The sequence below is a fragment of the Carcharodon carcharias genome, chromosome 6 (genome assembly GCF_017639515.1).
Source record: "Carcharodon carcharias isolate sCarCar2 chromosome 6, sCarCar2.pri, whole genome shotgun sequence".
In the NCBI taxonomy this organism is placed as follows: Eukaryota; Metazoa; Chordata; class Chondrichthyes; order Lamniformes; family Lamnidae; genus Carcharodon; species Carcharodon carcharias.
Window position 1 is genome coordinate 152,285,522 of NC_054472.1, and position 20,469 is coordinate 152,305,990.

The 20,469-nt window shown below is 42.8% G+C and overlaps 1 protein-coding gene across 2 annotated transcripts in view; it reads left to right on the forward strand.

Moving 5' to 3' along the window:
- rhpn1 (rhophilin, Rho GTPase binding protein 1) overlaps positions 1–20,469 on the forward strand; it is a 113,623-nt gene that overhangs the window by 65,258 nt on the left and 27,896 nt on the right. For both annotated transcript variants that reach the window (XM_041190423.1, XM_041190424.1), the window contains 2 exons: positions 2,245–2,369; positions 16,985–17,151. In XM_041190423.1, coding sequence (XP_041046357.1) covers positions 2,245–2,369; positions 16,985–17,151 — 292 coding nt within the window. The remainder of the gene's footprint in view (positions 1–2,244; positions 2,370–16,984; positions 17,152–20,469) is intronic.

The window sequence follows — 20,469 nt, forward strand, 5'->3', positions numbered from 1 at the left end:
TGTGCCATGATTGCGCATGCTATTGGCCAGCTAAGGATGAGATCCCTTTGCCTGGACCAATCCAGTGGAGCGCTGCAGTATGCCACAGCAAGAGTTTCCTGTATTATCGTCGGCTACTGTGCTGTACACAATCTTGCACTACAGTGGTGGGGAGACCTTGCATCTGAAAGATTTGGATGAGCCTCACCCTCCTCATCTGATGAGTATGTGGTAGAGGGGGCAGAACAAGCAGAAAGGTTAATGAGCCACCTGCACCAGAGGCCAGAGCCATTGAGAGAGGTGCAGTGGAGGCTCGTGACACCCTAATTCAAACTCTCTTCCATCAACCATGGCACTCATGAAGTGACTGTCTAATACAAACTCCATGGCACATTGACATTACCGCCTAAAGTTTATGCTCTGTGAACGGGAGTGTTTCCCACTTCACAGAGCATAATATCAGGCATGATGACATCAGATGGCGCTCCCAACGCCATCGTGCTTGTCTTAGATAATAGCATGCATGGGCGGGTCAAAAGGTCAGGAACCCACCCGTATTATTTAAATGTCCATTTAAATGCCTACTGAGGCAATTAGTAAGCACACAGTGTGCAATACTACAGGTGGAAGGCAATAAAATGCCTTCAAGGTCTGAATCATGTTGGATGTGAAACTCATTTTTTTTAAGGGCAGGCTTGTTAGGGTAGTTTGTTAAACTGTAGCTGAGAGCAGAGTTTCAGCCATGCAGTTCCGAAAGCTCTGGTTGCAGGAGGTGCTCATTTAACTGGGCCTTGCAGAATTTATGATTATGTTTCTTTAGGACAGTCCTCTCATAGGGAGGGGTCTCCAGAAACCTCCATTCTCCTTCAACCCGGGGTGAGTGTTGTAATCGGATGGGATTGTGGTGTCAAGGAGGCACGTCCTCCAGTGAGGAGGATTAGCAGGACTAGAATGAGGAGAAGGGTGAGAGGAGCAAGGGATCAGAGAGAGGCCCTGGAGGCAGTGCCTCCTCTGGATGGTCAGGCAGAGCCTGTAGAGGCTCCTCATAGGCAACAAAGGTGTTGAGGGTCTACCGGCAGCTCTCCAGCTACCCCAAGATGACAGAAACTCAGTGTCGAAGAAGGCTGAGGCTCTCTCGGGCAACTGTCACACCCCTTTTGTGAGCTGCTTTCTGGAGAGATTGCATCAAACTGCCTTGGGGAGGCCACCCGATGCCTGTTGCCCTGAAAAGTGACAATGGCGCTCACACTTTTTGCTACTGGGTCCTTTCAAGCAGTATCCCGGGACCTTGCAGGGATAACCCAGCTGAATGTAGGCCACTGCATCAAGGTCTTCACTGATGCAATGTTCCAGAGGGCCGGGAATTACACAGTCTTCACCACTGATGCTCAAAGCCAGATGGAGAGGGCCCAAGACTTTGCAGCAGTTGCTTGTTTCCCCAGGGTGCAGGAAGCCATTGATTGGACCCATGTAGCCATCTAGCTCTTGCGGAGCTCCTGTGCATTCATCATTAGAAAGGGCTTCCACTCAATCATTGTTCTGCTTGTGTGTGACCACAAATAATGTGTAATGTAGGCGTGCACCAGGTTTCCAGACAGCAGCCATGATGCATACATCTTTAGGAATTTGCAAATACCGGCTCTTTTCACCGGGCCTGATGCATTGGAAGGTTCGCTTCTGGGAGATAACGGTTATCCTTTGAAGAGATGGCTCATGATGCCTGTGAGGGCCCTAAGAACTGAGGGAGAGACGGTTTAATGACAGTCATAAATAATAGTAATAATAATAATAGAAAGTAATAAAAACAGCAAGTGCTGGAGAAACTCAACAGGTCTGGCAGCATCTCTGGAGAGAGAAACAGTTAATGTTTTGAGTCCAATATGACTCCTCTTTGGAAGAATATTTAAAAACATTTTACCGCTGTTGGGACCTGTGATTTTGAAGTTTGTTTGTTCCTTTTCTCTCTGTAACGTGTAATGCTCATGACCTGGAGTTTAGGTGGAAGACCTGCTTCTGGACCACTGCCAGTGCTTTTCAATAATGATGGCCAGGGAGTAAGCTGACTTTTCTATGAAATTTCCCTTTTTGTGGGACTTGCTCTTTGTTCAGTAATGCATCTTATGGGAATCTGCAGGTATGAAACCAAGCTCTAACCCAATGGTACAGTGTGATAGAACTGCAGTACACAGTTCCTCGTTAAACCCGAGAAATTTTAACTGTATTCACCAGATTTAAAACTTAGTGGTGCCATTTTCTTCATTTCAGGCAATGCGAACTCCAACCAGGAATGAAGCTGGGATTGAGCTTCTAATGGAATACTACAACCAGCTTTACTTCATTGATAACCGTTTTTTCCCACCCAATAAAAACATGGGTATCTTTTTTCATTGGTAAGTATTTATTTATTGTTTATTATTTGTAGCAATTACCTGAACTGTTGCAAATAATATGGCTGATGAAACACTGAATGTTCTCAAAGCGCAATCTTGGGTAGTCATTCTTTGAAATGATTTTTCTATGTGAGTTTGCAGACTGGGGTAAGTAAAGTTTCTTCCGAGAGCTTTGACATGTTTGCAGAATCTAGACATGGTGTAGCTTTATTGACCAGTAATATTCAACAGCAAATTAACTACGTGAGAACCTGCCTTTCTGTTAAATAGAACATCCCAGAAGGAAAAAACAGTAAAAACTGGGAAGTAAGAATACTGGTCCGAGCTGATCTTGTATACTTTAAAATGGAACACCAGTAAAAACTGGGAAATAAGAGTACTGGTCCAAACTGTTTTTTCCTTCTGGAATGCTAGTCATGTGCTGGCGAGATATGGCATGGGAGAATAGACCAGATGAATGCATGGCTGGAGAGATGGTGTAGGAAGAAGGGATTTAGGTTTCTGAGGCATTGGGACCAATTCGGGGGAAGATGGGACCTGTACAAACTGGTCGGGTTGCACCCCTGCAGGACCGGGACCAATAATCTTACAGGGGTCTTCGCTAGTACTGTGGGGGAGGGTTTAAACTAGAGATACAGGAGGATGGGAACCTGAGCAGGGAGGCAGAAGAGAGGGAAACAAAGATAGAAATAAAAGATACAAAAGTAGAAAGCAAAAGTGGAAGGCAGAGGAAATGAGGATTAGCAGCAAATAGGGCCATAGTGCAAAAAAAGTGTAAAAATGTTAAAAAGATAAGTCTAAAGACACTGTGTCTGAAAGCACGGAGCATTCACAGAAGTACAGTGCAGAAGAGGCCCTTTGGCCCATTAAGTCTGCACTGACACATGAGAAACACCTGACCTACCTACCCAATTCCATTTACCAGCACTTGGCCCATAATGTTGAATGTTATGATGTGCCAAGTGCTCATCCAGGTACTTTTTAAAGGATGTGAAGCAACCCACCTCCACCAGGCAGTGCATTCCAGACCGTTACCACCCTCTGGGTAAAAAGGTTTTTCCTCACATCTCCCCTAAACCTCCTGCCCCTCACCTTGAACTTGTGTCCCCTCGTGACTGACCCTATCCACCGTGTCCATGCCCCTCATAATCTTGTACACCTCGATCAGGTCACCCCTCAGTCTTCTCAGCTCCAACGAACACAACCCAAGTCTATCCAACCTCTCTTCATAACTTAAATGTTTCATCCCAGGCCACATCCTGGTGAATTTCCTCTGCACCCGCTCCAGTGCAATCACATCCTTCCTATAATGTGTCGACCAGAACTGCACGCAGTATTCTAGCTGTGGCCTCACAATAAGGTAGATGAATGAACAGTGCAAATACATTTAAATGGGTACGATATGATTGCCATTACGGAGACATGGCTGCTGGGTGACCAAGGTTAGGAACTGAATACCCAAAGGTATTTGGTATTTAGGAAGGACAGGCAAAAAAGAAAAAGGAGGTGACATGGTGTTGTTAGTTAAGAATGAAATCAGTGCAATAGTAAGAAAGGATATTGTTTCAGAAAATCTAGATACAGAATTAGTCTGGGTGGAGCTAAGAAGCAACAAGAGGCAGAAAATATTAGTGGGGGTTGTCTATAGACCTCCAAACAATGGTGGTAAGGTAGGGGATGGCATTAAACAGGAAATTAGAGGTGCATATAACAAGGGTGCTACAGTAATCGTGGATGACTTTAGAGACTGGGCAAACCAAATTAACAATAATACAGAATCACAATGTTACGGTGCAGAAGGAAGCCATGTGGCCCATCATGTCTGCTCTCTGAATGAGTATTGTGACCTAGTGCCATTCCCCAGTCTTTTCCCCATACCCTTGCACATTGTTTCTATCCAAATAATCATCTAATGCCCTCGTGAATGCCTCGCTTGAAACTGCCTCCACCACACTTCCAGGCAGTGCATTCCAGACTCGCTGTGTGAAATAATTTTTACACGCATCACATTTGCTTCTTTTTCAAAGCGCTTTAAATCTGTGCCCTTTGGTTCTCGATCCTTTTACGAGCAGGAACAGTTTCTCTCTATCTGCTCTATCCAGCCCCCTTCTGATTTTGAACACCTCTAAAAAAATCTCCTCTTAGCCTTCTCCGCTCCAAGGAGAACAGTCCCAACCTCTCCAATCTATCTTCATAACTGAAAATTCTTATCCCTGGAACCATTCTTTTAAACTTCTTCTGTACTCTCTCCAATGAATTCATACCTTTCCTAAAGTGTGGCATCCAGAACTATACACACTGCTCCAGCTGAGGCCTAACTAGTGTCTTATATAAGCTGAGCATAATTTCCCTACTCTTGTACTCTATGCCCCCATTAATAAAGTCCAGAAAACAGCGTGCTTTATTTACTGCTCTCTTCACCTGTCCTGCCACCTTCAATGATCTATGCACATATACACCCAGGTCCCCCTGCTCCTGCATCCCCTTAAGGATTGTACTCCTTATTTTATATTGCCTCTGTAGTATATACAATGCTGTAGTGGATGAATTCCTGGAGTGTGTACAAGATGGTTCCTTGACGAACTGGTCTAAAAAACTAACTAGAGAACAGGCTTTCTTATATTTGGTATTGTGCAATGGGAAGGGGTTAATTAATCATCTTATTGTGCAGGGTCCTTTAGGGAAAAGTGATCATAACAAGATAGTATTCTTCATTAGAATATAAAGTGCAGTAGTCCAATCCAAAACTAGGGTTCTAAATCTAAACAAAGAAAATGATGAAGATATGAGGGATGAGTTAGCTAAGATGGATTGGGGAACTTCATTAAAAGGCATGACAGTGGATAGGCAATGGCTAATATTTAAGGAACAAGTGCATGCATTTCAACAGTTATACACACTCCTTTCTAGCGCAAAAACACAACAGGAAAAGCAGCCCAACCATGGCTAACAAAATAAATTAAGAATAGTATTAGATACAAAGAGGAGTCATATAAAGTTGCTAGAAAAAGTAGCAAGTCTGAGGATTGGGAGCAGTTTAGAATTTAGCAAAGGAGGACCAAGAGATTGATTAAGAGGGGAAAAAGAGAGTATCAGAATAAACTTGCAAGGGACATAAAAGTCGACTGTAAAAGCTTGTATAAGTATGTAAAAAGAAAAAGATTAGTGAAGGCAAAGTAGATCCCTTGCAGTCCGAAACGGGAGAATTTATAATAGAGAACAAGGAAATGGCAGAGCAACTACTTCAGTTCTGTCTTCATAGAGGAAGACACAAATAACTTCCCAGAAATGCTAGAGAACGAAGGGTCTTGTGAGAAGGAGGAATTGAAGGAAATTAGTACGACAAAAAGAAAATGTTGGAGAAATTAATGGGACTGAGAGCCAATAAATCCCCAGGACCCAATAATCTACATCCCAGGGTACTAAAGGAGAGATGGCCATGGAAATAATGGATGCGTTGATTGTCATCTTCCAAAATTCTATAGATTCTGGAACAGTCCCAGCAGATTGGAGGGTGACAAATGTAATCCCACTGTTTTAAAAAAGGAGGGAGGGAGAAAACAAGTAATTACAGACCAGGTAGCCTAACATCAGTAGCAGGGAAAATGCTCAAGTGTATTATAAAGGATGCGATAACAGGACGTTTAGAAAATATCAACGGGATTAGACAAAGTCAATATGGATTTATGAAAGGGAAATCATGTTTGACAAACCTACTGGAGTTTTTTTTGAGGGCATAATTAGCAGATGAGAGAGAACTAGTGGATGTGGTGTATTTGGATTGCAGAAAGCTTTTGATAAAATCCCACATAGAATCATAGAAAAGTTACAGCACAGAAGGAGGCCACTTGGCCCGTCTTTGTCCATGCCAGCCCGAGGACACGCAGGTGCCCTTTCTAATCCCACCTTCCTGCACCCGGCCCATAGTCCTGCAACTTACAGCACTTAAGGTGCAGATCCAGGTACTTTTTAAAAGAGTTTAGAGTTTCTGCCTCTTACACCAACTCAGGCAGCGAATTCCAGACATCACTATCCTCTGCGTAAAAGAGTTCTTCCTCATGTCCCCGCTACACCTTCTGCCACTTATCTTGAATCTATGTCCCCTGGTTCTAGAATTCTCCACCAAGCAAAACAATTTTATCCTGTCCACTCTATCTATTCCCCTCATAATTTTGTACACCTTAATCAAGGCACCTCTCAGCCTTCTTTGTACCAGGGAAAATAACCCCAACCTATCCAATCTCTTCTCGTAGCTACACTTTTCTAAGCCTGGCAACGTTCTTGTAAATCTCCTCTGCACTCTCTCCAGAGCTATTATGTCCTTCCTGTAGTGTGGTGATCTGAACTGCACACAATACTCCAGTTGTGGCCTCACCAGTGTTTTATACAATTCCAACATTATATCCTTACTTTTATATTCTATACCTCTGTCAATGAAGGAGAGCATTCTATATGCCTTCTTTACAACCTTGTCTCCTTGAACTGCTGCCTTCAGGGACCTGTGTACTTGTACATCAAGATCTCTCACTTCATCTACCCCTCTTAGAATATTCCCAATAATTGTGTAATCCCTGTAACTGTTTGACCTCCCGAAATGTATGACTTCACACTTCTCTGTGTAAAAATCCATCTGCCACTTTACCGCCCACTCCACCAACCCATCTATATCGTTTTGGAGATTATGGCTACCCTCTACACTATCCACTACTCGGCCAATCTTAGTGTCATCTCCAAATTTCCCAATCGTGCCCCCCACGTTCACGTCTAAAACGTTAATATATAACACAAACAGCAAGGGTCTCAACACCGAGCCCTGTGGAACACCACATGAGGCAAGGGCATCCATTGATCAGTACCCTTTGTTTCCTGTTACAAAGCCAACCTTTTAACCAGTTTGCCACATTACCCTGAATCCCACGGGCTTTTATTTTCCTGACCAATCTGCCATATGGGACCTTGTCAAATGCCTTGCTAAAATCCATGTACACGATATCCACCGCACTACCTTCATCAACCCTTCTTGTCACTTCCTCAAAGAATTCAATCAAATTTGTGAGGTAAGACCTTCCTTCAACAAATCCATGCTGACCATCCCTGACTAGTCCGTGCCTTTCCACATGACAGTTAATCCTATCTCTCAGGATTGATTCTACTAATTTGCTCACCTCCGATGTAAGACTAACTTAGTCTATAATATATAAGGCCTATAATTGTTTGGTATTTCCTGTGATCCCTTTTTAAACAATGGAACTACGTTTGCATTTCTCCAGTCCTCTGGTACCTCCCCTGTAACTAGTGAAGATTGGAAAATCATCCTCAGAGCGTCTGCTATCTCCTCCTTGACTTCCTTCAGCAGCCTCGGAAACAATCCATCTGGCCCTGGTGATTTATCATCTGTCAAGGATTTCAACCCTTCAAGTACTTCCTCTCTCTTTATGACTATCCCATTCAATATCTCGCAGTGTTCCTCCTGGACTACTATATCTACATCCTCCCTTTCCTTTGTAAACACGGAGACAAAATATTCATTCAAAACCCTTCCCACAGCCTCTGCATCTTCATCTCTGATAGGTCCCACATTTTCCTTAACTAACCTTTTAGCATTAATGTATTGGTAAAACATCTTTGGGTTATCTTTACCTTTACTTGCTAATCATTTTTCATGCCCTCTCTTTGATTTCCTTATTACCTTTTTTACTTCATCCCTGCACCTCCTATATTTGTCTAGGCTATCTGCAGTGCTTAGTTCTTTGTGCCTATCTTACGCTTTCTTTTTCTGTTTGATCTTCCCCAGTATTCCTCTAGACAACCAGGGGGGTCTAGATTTGGCAGTACCACTCTCATTTTTGTAGGGGGCACGTCTACTTTGTACAATGAGAGGTTAGCGTGTAAAATTAAAGCACACAGGATTGGGGATAACACATTGGCATGGATTGAGAATTGGTTAGCACTCGAGAAACAGCGAATAGGAATAAATCGTCTTCTTCAGAGTAGCAGACTAGTGGGGTACCACAGAGATCAGTGCTTGGGCTCAAGCTATTCGCAATATATATCCATGATTTGGATGAGGTGACCAAATGTAATGTTCCCAGGTTTTCTGATGACACAGAACTAGGTGGGTATGTGAGTAGTGAGGAGGATGTTAAAAGGCTTCAAGGCAATTTAGATAAGTTGAGTGAATGGGCAAATACATGGCAGGTGCAGTATAATGTGGATAAGTGTGAAGTAATCCACTTTGGTAGGGAAAACAGAATGGCAGAGTAGTATTTCAATGGTGATAGATTGGGAAATGTTGATGTACAAAGGGACCTCGGTGTCCTTGTACACCAAATCACTGAAAGCAAGCATGCAGGTGCAGTAAACAGTTAGGAAGGCAAATGGTATGTTGGCCTTCATTGCAAGAGGGTTTGAGCACAGGAGCAAGGATGTCTTACTGCAGCTGTACAGGGCCTTGGTGAGACGACACCTGGAGTATTGTGCGCAGTTTTGCTCTCCTTACCTAAGGAAGGATATGCTTGTCATAGAGGGAGTGCAGTGAAGGTTCACCAGATTGATTCCTGGGATGGCATGACTGCTGTACGAGGAGATATTGGGCCGGCTTTTTCACTGGAGTTTAGAAGAATGAGGAGGGATCTCATTAAAATAAATGAAATTCTGACAGGGCTGGACAGACTGAATGCAGGGATAATGTTTCCCTTGGCTGAGAGGTTTAGAAGGGATCACATTCTCAGGATACAGGGTAGGCCATTTAGGACTGAGATGAGGAGAAACTTCCTCACTCAGGGTGATGAACCTGTGGAGTTCTCTACCACAGAAGGCTGCAGAGGCTAAGCCACTGAATATATTTAAGAAGGAAATAGATTTCTAGACACTAAAGGCATCAAAGGGTTTGGGGAGAGAGCAGGAGTATGGCTTTAAGATAGAGGATCAGCCATGATCATATTGAATGGCGGAGCAGGCTTGAAAGGCTGAATGACTTACTCCTCCTATTTTCTATGTTCCTAATTTTTTCTAATTTTCTGTTTTGCACTGCTTATATCACCTGAGGCAGCTGAGTGGGGCTTTGAGAGTCTTGCCATACATGACATTTATCAGAGACTACCAAATTATAATAAAGAGAGTAGAAAGATTTCCGACTTTTTTTTTCTTGTTTTGGAATACTTCACATGTTGTATGAGTCAAGTATTATACTATTTGCTCAGAGCATCTTTCTTTCTGTTCCTGTGTTATCTTAATTGTAAGTAAGTATGACTATTGGTTTTATTTAGAAAGTAAGAATCAAACATTGCATTTTCAGAGTAGATAGGAGAATATAGTGGGCATCCTATAGAATCATTGGTGCGATATACCTCAGTTGAAGGCTCTTTGTTGCTATATGGCTCGCTGCTGTTTTCATGCTACATATTAAGTGTGCAGTTTTTTGTTCCAAAGGTGGCTTCATCTAATTTTGGAAATGCCTATTTTCTATGAAAGTCCAAGATCTAACTTAAATACAATGCCTGATTAGTGACATTAGACTATTTCAGTCTATGAATCAATAAACACTTCCAGTTGAGGATCCTTACAGGAAGGGGATGAATTTCTTTGTACTTCAGGAGATCAAACTGTAAAGGTTTTCCATTTATAAATTTTTTTAACCTGGTTGTATTGCACTTTGTAGATTTTGTATGTTTTATTTCCTGGACTGAAATACAAATGATATTACAAAAGTGAAATAAGAGCGAAGTATATTTTTTATTTGTTTGTGAGATCTTGGCATTACTGGCAAGGCTAGTACTTATTACCCATCCCGAATTGCCCTTGAGTAGGTGGTGTGAATTGCCTTCATGAATTGCTGTAATCATGTGATGTAGGTTAGGGAAGGAGTTCCAGGATTTGTCCCAGCAACAGTGAAGAAACGGTGATATATTTTAAAGTCAGGGTGGTGTGTTTCTTGGAGGGGAACTTGAAGGTGTTATTGTTCCCATGTGCCTGCTGCCCGTTGTCTTCTAGGTTATAGAGGTCATGGGTTTGAAAGGTCCTTATGAATGAGCTTTGGCGAGTTGCTACAGTGCTTTTTTTAGTTGGTACACACTGCTGCCACTGTTGGTTGGCGGTAGAGGGAGTGAATGTTTAATGTGGTGGATGGGGTGCCAATCAAGCAGGCTGCTTTGTCTTGAATGGTATCAAACTACTTTGGTGATGCTATTTATATCTGAAAACCCCAGCACAGGACCGGCTACTGTAAGAGTAGTTTACCACTTTCGCAGTGTGCTCAGCCTCCTCTGTTTATATTTTTCCTTGTTGATCCTTTATTTTTTTTTATATTGGCTTATATCTAATTTGCTTTGGCCCTTTTAACTCTTACCATTACCTACCTTCTTCATTCCCAGCCTTTTTTTTGAGCAGATCTTAGTTTTTTTCCCTTTGGGGAATAGTGGGGAGGTGGTGGAAGGATTCCCAGTCTGATTATTAGCCCATTGAACCACTTCATGAACGCTCCTTCGTAGCTGGCCTGGGATTCGAATGTGGAGCTTCTGGTCCAGGAGTACAGACGCTACCACTGCGCCAGAAGACCTCTTTTTCTCAGACAAAATTAATGATTGTTTTAAATTCAAGTCTGGGTGACTCTTGTTTTATTAGATTGTGGCCAATTGAGTCTATTTGTTTCAGCTAGAAGCACTCTTGCATTAGTCAGAATATTGTGGATTGAAGCCTTGCTCTGGGGCATCACTACATTATCAAGTTTGACTTTATAATGTAGGAAAGATTGCTGCATTGTTAGAGATGTCATCCAAAAATGAAGCAGTAAAAATTGTTTCCATCTGCATATTTAGGTAGATGTAAAATATCCTAATCCACTGTTTGATGAAAATTGGGGAGTTTGGTATCCTCATGACTGAAATTCCTCTTTTAACTAAGGCCACCAAAAACAATTAATTGATCATTTATTTTATTGCTACTTGAATGATAGCTGCATACATGTCAGTATTGTTTCTGCCAGCATAACAAATCACTACGTCACTACGTCACAGGAATTAACTGTTAAATGGGGCAGAGGTTTCAAATGTTTTAAGGAGATGCGATAACGTGTTATATTGCTAAGTCTATTACTTCAAACCTGGTGTATGGAAAACTGCAGCATAAAACTCAAGTTAAAGGTTCACCATTTTCCTGAGTAAGTGGAGTCAGGATTTACATCATGATCGAAATCATTTCTGGCAAAGGAAGCAATCACACTTCAACTTTTCTGATCTTTTTTTCTACAGAAGATATTTGAAAATGAGTTATGTTTAAACAGTGTGTTTTAAAATAGAATAAATTGACAGGTTTGAAAAAAGAGGAGATTATGGTGATAATTACCCAATTTCCACAATAACAAAGAGCAATAATCAATTCGCTATTTCATCTGAGCCAACATAATAAACATCCACACATAAAATGCTAGGAATTAACCTATTTGTGTGAGGCTGGTACAAGATTTCTCCTCTTAAGGGAGGGTGTAGTTATTTTAGTTGACTGGCCTACTAGAGAGTTCTTAAATGGGGAGTGAGTTGAAAGCACCATTTGTCCAATTCTGAAAAATGCAGTTGAGAAAAAATACATCGTCAGTTTGGTTTAAACAGACCATGGGATGGATTTTACAGGCATGTCCTGGCTAAAAAGTTGGTGGTGAGCCCACCCACCATAATAAAAGCTGCCGTTCTGCAATTTAACACTGGAAGTAGTATTAATTGCTTTAAGGTGAAACTTCTGCCCCTATGTTGGGAGAAAGTTCCACTTTAAAAAGTTGCCGACCATTCAGATGGCCGGTAGCTCTCCTATCCAAGAAGGGTGCCAGGTGAGAGCCACTGCTGGGATTATAGGTAGTTCCGATGTAGAGGAGCCCAGACTTAAGGAAATTCTGGGGTATCGATGGGGTCAGGCTGGCAGGCGTCGGGGGGGGTGGGGGACCAGGTTTGAGAGACCCTGGGGGAAGCTTAAGGAGGGAAGGATAATCTTGCGGGGTGGTGGGGGCAGTCCCCCTTGCCTGACTCCAGTCCTATCCCACCAAACTTACCACATGGCTTGTGTCTCCACCCTGCTGTGGGTAAAATAGAATCAAGGGTCAGATCCTTAATTGATCATTAATTGGCCACTTAAGGGTCTCAATAGGCCCAAGGGCAGGCACTGCCCGATGCCTATACCGTCCCTTGTAAAATTTGAGTCTGTTTGGGGCTAGCAGGCAGGCCACACATTGGATTTTACGAGCCCTATCTTTAAACCCGCCAGTGTAAGCGTAATATCCAGCCCTGAGGGACAGCCTTGGCCTCAGACTGAAAGCTATCATGCAGATCATTGGGTTATTCAGTCAGAACTTTTCTAGAAAAAAAGGCAGTTCCAAACCTAGTATTTTAGTTCGCATGAAGGACAGGTGCATGACTTGTTTCTTTGAACAATTAGTAAAATAAGAGGCAGAATTTTTCGCCTGGCATGCAGACAAGCGCCTGACCCGCTCGAGCGTGCCCGCCGACCGAAATTTCACATGATGACGTCGAGTGAGTGTGCCAACGTCATCGCCCGATATTTCAGTCAGCGGGCACGTGCGAGAGTCGGAAGTGCACCCGCCGACAATTAACAGGCCTATTAAGGCCATTGACGTAGTAATTAACTGAGATTTTTTGTTGCCTGTCCAATGTTATGGTTGGTGGGTGGGTGTATCAGCCAGGCGGCCTTTGCATTTTTTAGGAAACCTCATCCACGGGCGAGATGAGGTTTCCGATATTAATTTTGAAAAAAAATAAAAATGTTTGGGCAGAATTTTCATCATCCTTATGTTCCGGTTACTGATTCTGATGCTTGGGCAATTTTTCCCGGTTTTTAAAATCTTTATTTTTTGCATTTAAATTCTTCAGCTCCCTGAGGCAGCTCTCTGCCTTCAGGAGACTTTCATTCCGTGCACCTTTGCGCCCGTGTTGACTTCAGCGCTCGCCCTCCTCCCACCCCCACCCCGGAAGCGCTGAGCCTTTCAGCATGCCTTTCATTCTGGCTGGCAATTAATTGGCCAGCCAGCTAACATGAAATCGCAGCCGTTCCCCGGCTGCTTCCAGGCCCACCGATTGTGAGCGCCCATCAGACTAAAAATCCTGCCCAAGGTTTATTTTAAAGAAGTGAGGTTTCTTTACAACTGTTATTCTGTTTGTTCACTTGTTGGGGGCTAAATTAAATAGTCCCCAGAAACAGGAACAGGGTTCTCAACATGGGATTATCCCATATCCACTCAATGAATGCAGGCAGGGTGGTATCTTTGTGCCGACTGCTCATTATCATGATTTCTGCTTACAGCCAGCACTAACTCTGCTGTTGATTGGCTGCACGCATCAGCAGGGAGCCCCAACAATGTAACTTCCTACTACCACTTAAAGCATCTCTTTAAAAAAAGAGAGATGCATTGTGGCTGGGGCAGGTGCCTGAGAATCCTTTGTGACCTTGTGAACTTAGTCTGGGAGGGAGAGAAGAAGGACTGAATGTATGAACATGGGAAAGAGTGGGAACCAAGGTTTTTTTCAGTGCTGCGCTGAAGGCCATGATGAAGAGGGTATAAAGGGAAGGTGTATTTTGGCCACTGATGGAGCTGACGACATCATAATGCAGTGCAACAAATAGCTAACCATTGGAGAGAGCAAGCACCAGGTTTTCTTATGCTGGTGGATGAGGTGGAAAGGAGGATAGATGTCCTTCATCTGCAATGAGATAGGAGACCTTCCAGACACAATGTGAAGGCAGTGGGAATAGGTAACCGCGGTGGTAAATGCCAAACATTTAGCCCTAAAGATCTGAATGCATGACTGAGAAGTTTAATGACCTCACTTGAGTGGTCACTGCTGTTGATTGCCGTATTCCACCAGCTGCATCTGTTCACTTCAGCCACTGCTCATTCACCAATAACCCATGCCTAATATTCTATGCTTCACCTCACCCTTAACATTTTGGTAAGCCTCATACCCACATCTCACAGCTTGCACACATTGCCAGCTATTCAAACATGTCTGCCACGTCATCCAAATGGTTTGCTATCACTGACACACTTCCGCCTCTTGCATGAGAAGGTGGTGCACCACTGGAGGTATCAGGAGCTAACTGGAAAGGAACAGGTGAGCCTGCATCTTTTTATCCACATGGAGGAGATGGCGCTAGCCATTAGTGGAATGGTCATGAATGAGCCTGTGGTCAGCAGTGGGGTTGAATTCATGGAAGTTGACAGTTTCCTTGTACCTGATCCTCCTCTTCACATCCTGCTTCCTCTTTATCCCGCAACTTCTTATGAGTTACAAACTGTAGATGGTGTAAGCATGTATTTCTTACTTTCCCCTCGCACCCCTTTTTCCTTGCAAGTATCCAAAAACTGCAACCTGGCAGGCAGTGGAAAAAGACCCAAGAAGAAGGTGATGATGAAGACTTGATTTCACACTTGCCACCTGCTCAGACACTGACACTATTCACACCTTAGAATACAGCATAGAGGCAGGATCTATGTATGGTGAAACACCAGGCACAAGTGAGCTGCAACCAGGGCAGAGGAGAACAAACTCACGGGAGTTGGAGGTTGCACGCACATTCTGCTGCAGACCACTCGCATGTACTAGGCTACAGAAAAAGGCTGATGGGTGTACACACCCTAAAATGCTTAGTGCATTCGGAACCCTGCCAGAAAGCTCTGTTCATTGTCGAGTATCGTGGAGGTGTCTGGCATCAACTTAAGCATGGAGTTTGGAGCCCATTCTTTCTCACATGGAATTGTTGGCTAACTCCACCAACATACTTGGGGACCCAACCACGATGGAGGGTCTAATCAATTTCTCTAATTTCATTGACGCACCAGCATCTTTCACCAAAAGTCTGAGTATTGCATTGGAAGTTCAGATTGCTGCCATCATGTTTCTGGATACCAGCATTGAAAGGGGCTTGCAGGGTACCATAGCTGTCCAACAATCTACCCTCCAACAGATTATTAGAATTTCTGAGGTGCTGCTCTAGGGGTAGCAATGGTTCTAAGGGGCATGTACCTGCTGTCTTCTCTCAGGGTGACAGCATTTATGATCCCACTCCTGTCACTCTGCCCATGCTCTAGCTGTTGCCTGCCAGCCGCCCAGCCTGTGCTGCTGCTGCTCATGCCAATTTGGTGCAGTCTGAAACTGGGTCTCCCAAGCCCAGCTCTGCTTGATGTCATTCTACACTCAGTCAGCAACCTTTCACCAGCCACAGTTTAACCATTGGGGTAGCATTTCATAAGAGCATTGGATTGGCAAAGGGGCCTGAAAGGCAGGCACTAAGAAATGCACAAGGATGATTAGCTGACTTTCTTGTGCAAATTGGCTTGGTTTAATTTTAAAATTGGTTGGGTATGTATTTTGCGTTAGGTTTTATTTTCACATTGTGGCCATTTGGGCAATGTTATGGTCATTGACAGAGGAAAAGTAAGGATGGTGGGATTGTTGATGAATGGGTAATTGAGGTTGAAGTTACTGATTTTGTATTCAAATTATTTCTTCTTGTAAAGCCAGGGCCGATAGGAACTATCTAAACTGCAGCCTCCCTTCCTCTTTGCTTCTGTTGCCGCCTCCTCTATAGCCAGATGCATGAAAGTTCATAGCCACTGTCACCTTAACAGCCAGTGGCAATGCAGTCTTTTCCCTGTTCTGAGGTTGATGTTGTGACTGCAGCATATAGCAGTGAGGACTTCCTTAGTGAAGTGCAAATGTTTCAAATATTGGTAGTCACTGAAGTTCAGGTAGGTGCTCTCTGAACACCCTGGGTTCATTTGGCATGCTGCTGTGAGCCCTTTGTCTGCTCTTCCTCTTCTGACAGCGTGCTCTGCTCTGCCTAGCCTCTATTCATTCTCCCATTCTGATCTAAGAGGAATGCCTACTATTGCATCGATGTCTGGGAGCATTCTGGAAAGCACTAAAAAAGAAATGTAGAATTATAGCAACAGCCAGGAGAAATCACCCTTTAAACACTGCAGGTGTGGGGTCCTTCATGCTGTTTAATGCATGTTCAGCTATATGAACGTAATTGTGCATTGACTGGAGCGAAGAGCTCCAAAATGATGCAATTGATGTCAAATCAGCATTACCAATTGATTGTTGTCATGATCTACCTGCTCTACATGTTTTTGGCGGATGTTAACTGCGCATGCACTAATACCTTTAACAAGCTGGTGTCCAAGGTCATTTTGGGTCCCAATGGCACACATTGCTGCTCAGACCAATTTCTTGCCTAGTGTCTCTAAAAGTAAACAGCATTCTCCTCTGTCTGCTAACTGAAAGATTGGTGAAGTGCATGTGAGGGATCGTGTAAAAAAGACAATACCCATCTCCGATCATAGGGGGGTTATGTTATTAAGACCCCAGTTTATGCAATCATATAGTTAGATATTAGACAGTACCTGCACACTCCTAACTATAAGGCACTTGGCTGCTAAGGGGCACAATCAACACCACTCTACCTGAGAAAATGCCTAAGACAGATCCAAACAGAAGCACTGCTAACTTTAGCATTACTGCATGGGAAACAAATTTGCAGTTCAAAGTTTCCTACAATCAAGTGATCTATTAACCCATTTTTTCCCTTTCTCCTCTCCAATGTTTTGACAGGTATGACTCTTTGACTGGCGTTCCTTCCTACCAGCGGGCCCTGGCATTTGAAAAGGGAAGCATACTCTTCAACATTGGTGCACTCTATACGCAGATTGGTGCACGGCAGGACCGGACCACCACGGAGGGCATCGATCATGCCATTGACGCCTTCCAAAAGGCTGCAGGTAGGTTTGCATTGGATGACTGGAATTTATGTTTGATTAACAGAACAAGCAGATGAAATTAAGATGTTAGGCTAGCTATGTACAATGATGTTTCATGCTGAGTGTCAATCAATGAGCCATGAAGTCCACTAAGATAATATACGTTACCACAATAAAATGATACTTCCTCTGTTATTTTGATTTCAGAATCACTCTTATTTCAATTTCAATTTCCCCAATTCTAGGTTTTATTTTTGTTTGCTATAGGTACCTGAAAGAAATAGCTTTTATTTGTCTGCTGAAATTTGTAAGATCATTGGGTTTTGCATTTACTGTGAAGAACAAAAGTCCAAGGCCTGGCAACAGGCCACCTACCATTGTGACTTAAAGGAAAATAGATGATAGTAAGGTCATGAACTTGTGTATGGAATTGGGTTATCATCAGCTTCAGCTGTTAGTATTCAACTTCCATTTAACAAACCAGACAATCAAGATCATGCTCTTGCCACAGACCTACCACCTTCTAAATCTTTGAGTTACCCCTATCTTAAAGCAATTTAGAAATTTATATTTTGACTTGCTAGGGGTAGCAACAATAATAGCTAGGCTCCCTGATTATTGCAGTGGCCAGGAGCCGGTCTGATTCCCCAGGGTGTTCTTTTCACTTGCAGCTACTGTTCCACAGCTATTGAAGCCTTGGCTTCCTGCATGAGGTCCACATGGAGGGAAATTTGACCCCAATGTTGTTCTAAGACCAGCAAATGGAATTTTAGGAAAAATGTATGATATTTCTTGGAACTAAGCCAAGAAATCACGTAGATACACCTTTTCTAGTTCAATGGATTAGAGATCCGGATTTAATGCAGTTAATGTAGTTCAGTTGTAAGCCTAGACCCATAGATATACTATTTTGTTAACTTATTTTTCACTTTTCGATTGCTGTAATGATTTGAGTCGCACAATCTTTCCATATCACAGATCTTGAGGTATTAGTGTGTTGGACAAAAGGAATCCCTGTGCATGGGATATATTGTGCCTCATAGAAGGTGGTATTTGGCCCCCAGGAGCTCCATCACAAGTTGCTTGTTTTTGTTGTTTGTTTCCACAAACTATTTGCTAACTGCACCTACTACAACTAATTTGAACTGGATTTTGCACTGCCATAACAAGCACTGTTACATAACAGGAAATTCAGAAGGGCTTGAAAATAAATAATCTTACCATCTTCAAAACTTGTCAACAAACTTATTTGAACTCTTGAGGAGATGCAATCATCAATAATGGAAAGGGAAAATCTATTTTTATTTTTAACTATCTTCTCTGAAGCAAGAACAGGCTGGAATGCGATTACACAAATGACAGTAGCATTCTTGCCTCGAGTCAGAGGTTGTGAGTTCAAGTTCCACTGCAGGATTTGAGCACAAAAATCAAGGCTGACATTCCAGTGCCATACTGAGGGAATGCTGCACTGTCAGGGGTGATGTCTTTCAGATGAGACATTAAACCCAAACCCCATCTGCTCTCAGCTGAACGTAAAAGATCCCGTGATACTATTTCAAAGTAGAGGAAGGAAGATACCCTCAGTTTCTTGGTCATATTTAGCACCCCAGTCAACATTACAAAACCATCTAATCTTTTGATGCTTGTGGGAGCTTGCTGCAAATTGCCTGCCGTGTTTCTTGCATTATAACAACTACACTTCAAGAAGTATTTTATTGACAAAAAAGCACTTTGAGATGTCCAGCAGTTGTGAAAGACACTGTATAAATGCAAGTCTTTTTTTTAAGTGTTAGCTAATCTCAGCCAAAATAGCAGTTTTTCCCATTGCACCTGAGGCAGAGAGGGAGGAAGTCAGAAAGGATTCTTTCTTTTAGTAGGCATTAAATAACGTGCTGAAAAGTGTTGTTGTGTGCCAGTCAGCTAAGAACAGAATTTAGTACGGCTTTGCCAGTGTCCCTTCTGAAATTGGCTTCAGTCTGTTCTCTTCATGCAGATTGATTGTTTCCAAAATTCATTGGGTCTGCTGTTGGTTAATTTCTAGGTTAAATAATGAGGTACCAATGGAACCATACCACAGCAATAGTTAGACCCTTCAGAAAAGGAATGAAACTGTTTGACAACAAATTCTGGATACCTTCTAGTTTGATTCAGGATCTAAGCCATAAAGGTTGTGGGTTCAGGATATGATGAGCATATAATCCAGGCTGACACTTCCGTGCTGTACTGAGGCAGCGCTGAATTGTCCAAGGTGCTGGCTTTTGGGTGAGCAGTTAAACTAAGCACTACCAGCCTTTTTTAGGCAAATCTTGACAAGATTTGAAGAGAAGCCATTTTCAATCACTTTTAGTCTTGGAAAAATCACTTGGTTACCTGTAAGGATCAAAAACATAATTTCGAGTTGCTTAATTTCTTGGTTTCTTTACAGAGTGTTTGGAACATGGCATGCTTTCCCAGAGACCATTGCATCTTTCAAGGGATAAGTGGAATGACACTAAGGAAAGCATGAGAGCCAGCAAAGCATTGGTGTTCACTTGATTGGCCAAGTGGGCACCTCCTGTGTTTAAAAAAAAATGTAGTTGAGGGGAGTTCTCCTGGTTATCTGAATGGCATCAGCACCAAAGGAAATATCATTTAACTGGTCATTCTTCTCATTTGTTATTTCACGGAATCGCAGAATTGTTACAGTGCAGAAGGAGGCCATTTAGCCCATCATATCAGCACCGGTTCTCCGAGCATTTTAACTTAGTGCCAACTTCTTGTTCTCCTGCCTTTTCCCTGTAATCCTGCACATTGTTTCTATTTAAGTAATCATCCAATGCCCTCTTGAATGCCTCAATTGAACCTGCCTTCACCACACTTCCAGGCAGTGCATTCCAAACCCTAACTACTCACTGTGAAAAAGTTTTTCTCACCTTGCATTTGCTTCTTTTGCAAAACACTTTAAAACTGTGCCCTCTGGTTCTCGATCTGTTTGAGCAGAAACAGTTTCTCCCTACCTGACCTGCCCAGACCCCTCATAATTATAAAAACTTCTATCAAGTCTCCTGTTAGCAGCCTTCTCTCCAAGGAAAACAGTCCCAACATCTCCGATCTTTCCTTGTAACTGAAGTGTCTCATCCTGGGAACCATTCTCGTAAACCTCTTCTGCACTCTCTCCAATGCGTTCACATCCTTCCTATAGTGTGGTGCCCAGAACTGTCCACAATACTCCAGCTGAGGTCTAATCAATGCCTTATATAACTTCATCACAACCTCCCAGCTTTTGTACTCCGCCCCTATTAATGAAACCTAGAATACTGTATGCTTTAGAAACAGCTGTCACTACCTGTCCTGCCACCT